Source organism: Taudactylus pleione, unplaced genomic scaffold (assembly GCF_031769625.1).
Source record: "Taudactylus pleione unplaced genomic scaffold, aTauple2 ptg000967l, whole genome shotgun sequence".
NCBI classification, from domain to species: Eukaryota; Metazoa; Chordata; class Amphibia; order Anura; family Myobatrachidae; genus Taudactylus; species Taudactylus pleione.
Window position 1 is genome coordinate 2503560 of NW_028285368.1, and position 9466 is coordinate 2513025.

General features: G+C 39.8%; 1 protein-coding gene across 1 annotated transcript in view; it reads right to left on the bottom strand.

The window, feature by feature from the left end:
* PAX5 (paired box 5) overlaps window positions 1-8204 on the bottom strand; it is a 278680-nt gene extending 270476 nt beyond the window's left edge. Inside the window, exons 1-2 of the mRNA XM_088460115.1 lie at window positions 8165-8204; window positions 7251-7416 (exon numbers count right to left, since the gene is read on the bottom strand). Of these exons, the coding sequence (XP_088316241.1) occupies window positions 7251-7416; window positions 8165-8204 (206 nt within the window). The remainder of the gene's footprint in view (window positions 1-7250; window positions 7417-8164) is intronic.
* Between the last annotated feature and the right edge of the window lie 1262 nt (window positions 8205-9466).

Here is a 9466-nt window from a genome sequence, read left to right on the forward strand (position 1 = left end):
GCACTATATACTGCTATACCTTTGTATAATGCCCACATGCTCCCTCAGGTTCAAATATGTATCTGTAATTCTGTCTCTAATACTAGCCAGTGCCTCCCCAGCCATTTACCTCACCGCATATCACTGGTATATAGGAATACAGGATGGCCATCTAATACTTGAATCGGCTGTTAAATATATGTATAGCTGCTGCATTGAGCAGTAAAATCCTTAACGTGATGTTGAAGAATTAAGTCATAGCAATTACTATTTAGATGGGAGCAGAGGGTCTGATTCAGCAAGGATAAAAATTGCAAAGCTGCACTCAGGCTATAGATATATGATGTATGCACTCAGGCACCTGTGCAATTGCGATCCTTGCAATAATGCAAATGCAGCAGGAGGTGTATGACACCTCCTGCTGCATTTGTGATCCCAGCACTGCGACGGAGGTTTCAGGCTGGGATCACCATCACGACCATCGGTGGTCAATGGTCACGATGGTGGACGGCGCCAGGCAGCCGGACAGCTGAATAAGCCTCAGCTTACTTAGGCTGACTGTCTTGTAAGCCCAGAAGACTATGTATGTCCCAGCAGTCTCTGGGCTGGTCACTCCCGGAAAATGGGGCGGACATGCCCTGTTTCCGGGAACGCCAGCCGCCCCTGCACAACCCCTTAAATGCATCTGCCTGTCAATCAGGCACAGACATTCAAGGGTTTACGTGCAATTAAGCAAGAACCGTTCTGCACACTCGCAGAATATGTCCTGCGCATGCACAGATTCCCGATAATCGGGAATCTGCGTTCAGCAATGCACTTGCGTGCATTGCTGAATCAAGCCCAGAATCCTCTCTGGTTTACTTAATGGTTGAGGCCTGATTATTCTGTAGCAAATCTGGTATGAGAGAAGGAGTCCAGTTGCCAGATTGGAAGAAATCAATAACACCCATTGTCTGTCTAGGCATAACTTAGTACATGGCTAATCAAACAGACACAACGGGTCTGATCCAGAGGTGGACACTATTCTCATTTGGTCGCAAATGACAGATAGTTTTAGTTCTGCACATGCGTCAGAGCCGCACTGCGCATTTACTGCGATGGTCTTGCCATGGCAGTCACAGTGCCAATCTAAACACAGCTTGACTGACAGAATGCTGGCGTTTGGGAGCAGTGACAGTGTTGGAGTAAACAGAAGGGGCGTGCGCAATCCAGCGACTGCGTCTTCCAACGCAGATCACAAGCTTAGTGGTGATGGACATTCTGAACAACCTTAGGGTTGCTCAGATGTCCTATGGTCAACGTGATGTCCCTGATGGTGATCTGATTCTGCATCTTCGGACACAGGGCCTGATTCAAAGCTGAACGCTCTGACCAGAGCGCTCGCTCTGAATCAGGGCCCTCCTACCTTTTTTTGGAGCATCCTCATGGACGCTCGCATAGCTGTGGGTTACCACAGGGCTTTGCGACGGCGACCCTGCGGTAGGGTCTCGCTGCCGCAAGCCCAGGAGTGATTTTGGCTCTATCATCTCCATCTTGAGACAGTAGGCGTTCCCATGGGAACGCCTCTGTCTGGCAGGCACGCCCCCGGCACGCCCATCAAAGGGGGCGTGCTGTCAATCAACATCGACAGCACGCCCCCTTTGGTGCGAGACCCGGAGCGATGGAGAGCCCGTCGCTCGCCGGGTCTCGCGCATGCGCACAACGGAGCTCCCTCCATCGTGCGCATGCGCAGTGGTGGAACATCGACCTGCTTGCGAGCCTACTGCCGCTCACAAGCGGGTCTGAATGACCCCCACAGATAGCAGATCTGAGCATGCGTCAATGGGTGTCTTTTTACAAAAGATGGGTCCTGCGGCATTAGGACATGTTCTTAGATCCACTGCAACCAAAAATGCAGTATCGTTCCCTCTTGCAGCCACCTCTGAATCAGGCCCATAGTCAAGGGTAAGACAGTTCAGTACGTAGACATTAGAAGAAACAGCAAGGAAATAGCACAGTTACAGAGCTGAATAATCAGACATGGGAAACAGGAAGTAACAGGGTTTTAACAACCTAGGGCCTGATTCAGACCCGCTCGTGAGCGCATAGCGCTCGCAAGTGGGTTGATGGTGGGCCATTGCATACACACGGTGTGCTCTGGGGCTCGCTACAAGACGGGGCGGCTGTCGATGTTGATCGACAGCTTGCTCCGTTTAGTAGGCGGGGAGGGGTGGTGGCTGCACAAACGGAGGCGTTCCCGAAGGAACGCCAGCCATTTGTGGGCGGCCCTACTGACATCACTAGTGATGTCAGTAGTGGACTTCCTGCTCTATTAGAACAGGAAGTCCACTTGGGCTTGCGAGATCTGAGACCCTACCATGTAGCAAGCCCGATGGTCGCGATAATCGTGACCATCGCCAGGCCGCACGCACACGCTGTGGGTGGTCACCCACAGCTGTGCCAGCAGCCTGGAGGCCGGTCAAAAAAAAAATAGGGGTACCCTGATTCAGAGCGGGAACACGCAAATAGTGTGCGCCTCTGAATCAGGCCCCTAGTCCCTAATCCCAGTGCTTCCTCTGATTGACCACCCATTGGAAACAGATGATACTTACAGGGATTATTCTAACCATTTTAGTAAACATATCATGACGGGGATTGTATCACGAATTTCACCAAGACAGTATTAACAAATAACAAGCTAAAGTGGCAACAAAGCATGCAAAAAGAAAAAAACATTTTAATGTTGGTAACTATGTAAATTATGTTGTCAGACATTAATAAATACAGGTAAAATGATATTTAATTAAATATTTCCTTAATAGCACAAAACACAAATAGCAATCTTCTTCATCCATTCCAAATAATCAAAAATATCTTAAATTACAATTGCTGGTCTTTTGCAAGATTTCTACACTGCTGCCATGAAATCAGACCTAAATAGCAGGTAACAAAGTGACTTTGTACCAAAAGGGAAAATTGTCACTTCATGGGCATTTTCATTTCAAGTGTGTCATCTATGAGGAATGAGTTGAGAACAAAGCAAATAAAAACACAACTATATTTATATCTTTTTTTAAACCCATGTTGCATTGCAGGTGGGACACTTATAAAATGTGCAGAGAGATTTAGGGGTCTATTTACTAAGCCTTGGGTGGAGAAAAAGTGGACAGAGATAAAGTACCAACCAACCAGCTCCTCTCATTTTTCAAACACAGCCTGTGACATGGCAGTTAGGAGCTCATTGACTGGTACTTTATCTCTGTTCACTTTATCTCCATAGGCTTAGATTTGGGAGGAGTGTGTCCAAACTGAAATCTGAATTGCATGGTAATAATAAAGCTGCCCAGCATTTGTGGGTTACATGCAACAGCAGCCAGTATTTACCACGTATGCAAAATAAATAAATACATTTGGTCCCCTTGCAACATGGTGTGTTTTAGATATAAAGCTACTTACTTTTTTTTTATTTGCTCCCAACTCAGAATCAGACCCTATCAGGGTCGGACTGGCCCACAGGAGCACAGGGGAAACCCCCGGGCGGCCCCACTGTCCAAGGGCCCACCCCCTCCTCCAGGTTCAAAACTGGGCATTTGAATTATACATTATACATGCAATATGTTACATTATACTGCATAGGACTACGGTGTATATTCAACAATGCATGGATGTTATTAATCTATTGTATATTGTATGAATTAGCAGTATTTACTAAATATAGTTTAAAAGGGGCCCAGATCATGCTCTCTGTAATGGGTAGCTAAGTTTCTGTAGAGCTGGCCACACCATTTCTGGATGCTGGTCACACCCTAAATATGGGCCCCTATCACTGCATTACCCCGGTGGGCCCTTCATGCTCCAGTCTGACACTGGACCCTATAAGTTTTTATATACTTTCCTATATGTTTTCATTTTAATTAAATAGAGATTCCTGTTTGGTGCATTGTATGTTACTGCAGAGTTCTGTCTTACCCCCTTTCCTGTCTACTTTAAAAACAGTAGGCAATAAATACAAAACAATTCAAGTATCACAGCATTTTCCTTGCTCTCTAGGCCTAATGTTTTCTATGGATTTATGAACTTGAAGTGATGTGTATATGTAGCCCATATATATGATATAAAAACTGGGAAAACTATGGTAAGTGATGTGGAATTCACTCGGTCCATAATGTCAAACTTTGCTTCCTTTTTCCAAATTCAATAAAACACATACGGGATTATATTGTCACTAATTCTATCACTGTAATGTATATTGACAAGGAGTGTGAATTGTATGAAAATAAGCATTGCCAGTTCTAGATTTTAGATAGTGTTGGCAATCTGAACATACAAGGGTGGTTCAATATATAAGGTAACAAGACCTCTCATTGCATATATTCAACTCGTACATATACGTATAATCAATTGTATGGCCTTGGACAGATTATTTTTCCATATTATCCCGTACTTGACTAAGCATTTGTTCCATTTGTAGACAAGGCATCTATCCCAGCATAGAAGAAATCAGTGTCAAGAGCCTGAAGCCAGGACATGGCGGCTTGCCGAACTTCACCGTCAATTGAGATTTGCCTTCCACCCAGGTACTTCTTCAAAGGTCCAAAGAGATGAAAAAACTTGGTGCCAGGTCAGGGCTGTAGGGAGGATAATTCAGTAAAGTACCTCCTAATAGTAGCTCCATAACAACTCACATGGGCAGTTGGCTAGAGTGTGGCCTAGCATTATCATGCAGCAATATGATGCCTGTTTACAGCCACTCAGGTCATTTTTAACAAATCTCCCTTGCATCCTGTTCAATGTGTCACAATAGTGGAGAGTATTCACAGTATCTACCTTGGTGAGGAAATCAACAAGAAGCACGCCCTCGTGGTCCTAAAACAGACCTTGACCTTCTTTGCTGATGTTTTGAATTTCTTTGAAGTTGGGGACGATGCATGTTTCCATGTCATGGGGGCTTGCTTCATCTCCGGTGTCACATGAGGCCCCCACGTTTCATCGCCTGTAACAATATGCTGCAAGATCTGCACTCCCTCCTCATGGCACAGAGTTAAGTGCACGAGAGACTATACCATCCTATTGGATTTGTGAACTTCTGTGAGTTGCTTCAGTACCCAGTCTGAACAGTTTTTCCTGTACCCCAGATGCTCATGAAAGATGTTGTGCATAGTATCCACTGATTTGTTTAGTTTGTCAGCAATATGATTAACTAGAATGCATCTGTCCTCCTAAATCAGACTTTCAATATGGCACAAATTGTCATTTGTGGACATGCTTAGCCAGCCGGATCGCTGCTCATCTTGAACATCTGTCCTGTCGTTATCAAAGGCATTGTACCAAACCTGATTCTGTGACATGTCGTTATTACTGTACGCCTCAACAAGTTTGCGAAGAATTTCATCTACTAGTGTACCGTTTACAGGCAGAAATCTGATCACACTACAGACCTCAATGTTTGACCATGTTTTCGCCATCCCCGCCATCTTACAACTGATGTTGGGACAGTATGAGGCGCAGTCTAATAGCCATGTGAGGAAGTAGTGGTCTTACCTGCTCTGGCCTGGCAGGATATTAAAATGAAATATAGAACATTACACATGTGTAAGGTCTTATTATCTTACTTATTTAACCACCCTCTTATATGAGCCCTATACATATAAAATGATAACATAAATGTCACAGAGGTCTATTATCCAATATAGTCTTCATCCACCAATGCCACTACAGACTAAAGAACATGTACAATATATGCAAATAGTTATACAGGTAATGATAACTAATTACAGTAATGAAAAGCTGCACTCTTCAAAATTGATCCTTTGTCTCATTAGTGAAGTGAATACAAGGTACAGAAGCTTGGTGATTAAAATGCTTGTTTGTTTTCATTAAGCAAAGTTATTCTAATTCATCATCTTAATACAGTTTAGTTTTATGCAGGGATGAATTGTGAATTAGAAGTTGCTAGGTTTGTTGTTTAATAATTGTCCAACTCTCAAAGATCTTTCCAGCATTTTAGTAAACTACTGCGAGGTTGTCAACTCTACAGATATTTATTGTGTGTATGTGTTACATACAGTATGCACTTTAAGGTCATAAATAGTGAGTAATATTTCATGAATGAAAAGCTTTTCTTTATAGTTTATCAAATATAGAAACTACATCATGCAATCTAATTTAAACTGTGATATACTCTGTATTTTGTGAACAAACGCTACAGCAAGACATATTTTAGGCTGCGGGGAGTTATCATTTAAGATAAATTAAGATCTTGTAAACATTAAAATTATTAAGGAGTTATGACAGCTTCTTTGAATAAGATATATTCTAAAGTGAAATCTTGAGCATTCTCTATTAAAGCTGTACAGATGTTTCAGATACAATTTAAATGACAGGGATTAATACTGTGTTTTTTGAGCACTATCATGCAAAACATTGATTTATATGCATATTAATGTAATTATTGTTGTGTTGTTTCTTTATGTTTGTGGGTTGTTTGTATTTATTTTGAGCGATGGGGGCCCTGTTCGTAATGTGCTGGGAAACACAGTGGAACGCAAACATTGAATAAAGTACACTTTATTAGAATTATTTGGTCCCAATACTGGATCAGTATGACTAAAATAGCTCCAAACCAAAAGTTAATAAAGTTTTAGGTTTTAAAGCCTACTAAATTCAAAATTGTGCAGAATATATTCAAAATATTTTACAATTGGATATCCTTATTAAAAGTAGCCTGCATACCTGTATTTCCATTTCTTAAATATAGTTGATCATGAAAACAAACAGAACTGATAATTGTACATCAAGTAAATTGATATGCTGGATATGAGTTTGTCCCAGAATATGGCTACCTCTAATTGTATCATTTTACATTGTATCATATTCCATAAAAATTATTCCAAGTCAGCAGAACTATGTCAATTTGTTCCTGTTTGCTGACACAATTATATTTCCTTCAATGGCACTGTGTTTTTCCAGATGGACTGTTAAGTTATTAAATTAACAATTAAAAGTGTTTAAGGTTCATAGCATAAAACAGCTCTTGAAATTAGAGACAGTGGTAGCTATACTAAGACCAGCTAATTAATTACCCAAACATATCATTAATAAGGTGGACAGAAAAGTAATAAAATAATTGGAATTACATTACTATTTCTATAATTTAATGTCATAATAATTATTAGTTTTGGTTTAAATTAGATATTTATTTTCTGATGTGTGAAGCCCAGGTAAAAATATAAATAAAACAAGTACATGTTTTTTAATCTGTTGGTTATCTATTATCAGGTTCACCATATTACCTGCCAAGAATCTTGCTGACACATCCATGGCTGACCCGTAATTGTCTTGAGATGTCACACGGCCGTACACCTTGATGAGCAAGCTCCACAATCCTTTGACGTACTACATCAGGAAGTGGTCGACCGTTCACAAACACACCTCCTAACTGGTTTACTCCTCCATGTCCTGCAATACATGAGGGGGAAAACAGGAAAAGGAAAAATTTATAGATATAAAAAAAAACTATTTTGCTGAAATGTTGGCAAAATGTATTTAAGTTTGAGAATTGGATGAATTTGTATGAAATGCTTTAGCTACTGCAATTTTTACAAAAGTAGTTTTACTCAAAATCAATTTCTTTCTACTTTAACAACAAATATGTGCAATGTGAAAAATGTGCACAATATATAGTACATTCAAACTATTTTTTATAAAATGACAGCTGTCTAAGAGAGCAATATTTGGGGGAATTTCTAAAATGTATATTCTCTAAATGTAACTTTATAAATTATTGGTTCCTCCCTGCTACACAAATTGCATTTGCCATATTTCCAAGTGTTATGTCATAGCTGTATTTCAAAAGGGACCTTACATATAATCTTGTAAACCTCATAAAAATGTAAAGGTAAAATGGTCTGATATGTATGTGAAATAAAGGTTTTAAAAGATTGGTTTATATAAATGTAGCCTTTTGCTATAGAAACCTATAACAATGATTTCACCTGAAATTGAAGTGACAATGAGACACACTGCATTATTATTATTATTATTATTATTATTATTATTATTATTATTATTATTATTATTATGTCTATATTTAGACAAAGGAAGATATATATAAGATAGAAAAAAAAATTCAAATTTTACCTAGTGGTATTTAAAGAAAGTGGTAATTTCCCAAAACTGTAGTATCAGTGATGCAATTAAGGGTCACGTATCACCAGTAAGGACTTATTTGTAAGAATAATAATCATATAAGAACTACAGATGTTTGAGAATGAATAAAAACATTTTTGTCTCTGTTCATTTTTGTTCAAGGGTTCTCCCCTTTGCTGACATAAAACTTGATCCCTGTATCAGGCAACCATCCATCTGTGAGACATTTGAATGTGTGGATTATTTCATGGGTAATGTGCCCCATGAATCACTAGTCATATACTAGTCAAATCAACAGCTGTTAAGTGGTAGGTCTGCATATCTCTAGGATAGTTCATTAAAAGTCTGTTGATTAAAAGTTGAAAACAAAAAGTGGACTTAGGGCCGTATATTCAATTAGGTGCAAAATCAGCTGATTTTGTCGCTGGCCGATTTCGCTGCAATTATCGCACCCAATATCAGAACCCTGTGGACACCCCCCCCCCGCCCCGCCCCTAATGATTGATTACCCTAAAAGTTTTTTGCAATTTGCACAATTTGGTGAAAAACGACCAGTCAAATTTTGGGTGAAAAACAAAAATCAATGAAAATCAGTTTAACGTATTGGGTCTGGTATTTCGGGGAGCTATATGGATGCGTCAAGTGTTTAAAACATTGCACGTGGTTGCAGAAGGTGTTTTTTTAAGTTTTTGAAAAGTTTTTTAAAAGTGCACTTTTACGACACGAAAATATACTTGCACCCATTTTAATGTACCCCCAATTTATGTGGAACTGTAATTTCCTGGGAAAAAATAGCTTTCTATAATTTTTTTAATTTTTTCATATACGTAAATTACCGCCAACCGTCGCAATTTAAGTCCCCTAAATATTTTTATTATGGCAAATAATACATTTCTAACTTAATTTCCAATGTACATCAGTAATTTTTTGTGGTACAGATGGAATTTCCTGCATGTCCTGACTTTTTCACCTTCTTTTGCCTGTGTTTTTATCGCACCTACCCATTTTTGCCTGTTTTTCGGCGAGAAACAGGACCACGCATGCGAAAATTGCCCGATTTTATCGCCGGCGATAAAATAGGCCGATTTTGCACCTAATTGAATGCAGCCCTTAATCTAAAAGAGACATTTGAGGCTTTGAATAGTAGAAAACATATTAGTTTTACCCATAGTTAGGATGGAAAACCTTGTGTATTGCTAATGCAGTGACACTCTGAGAATAAATGGAGGACCAGAATTAGCTAAGAAACAGAGAGATAAATGTCTGGAGAGATGGTTCATACAACCATTAGGAATGTGTGTTTCCTTTTCATCAATGCTATAATGGAGGGCTTACAGGTAAAGGAAAAGCAGGCATTTGT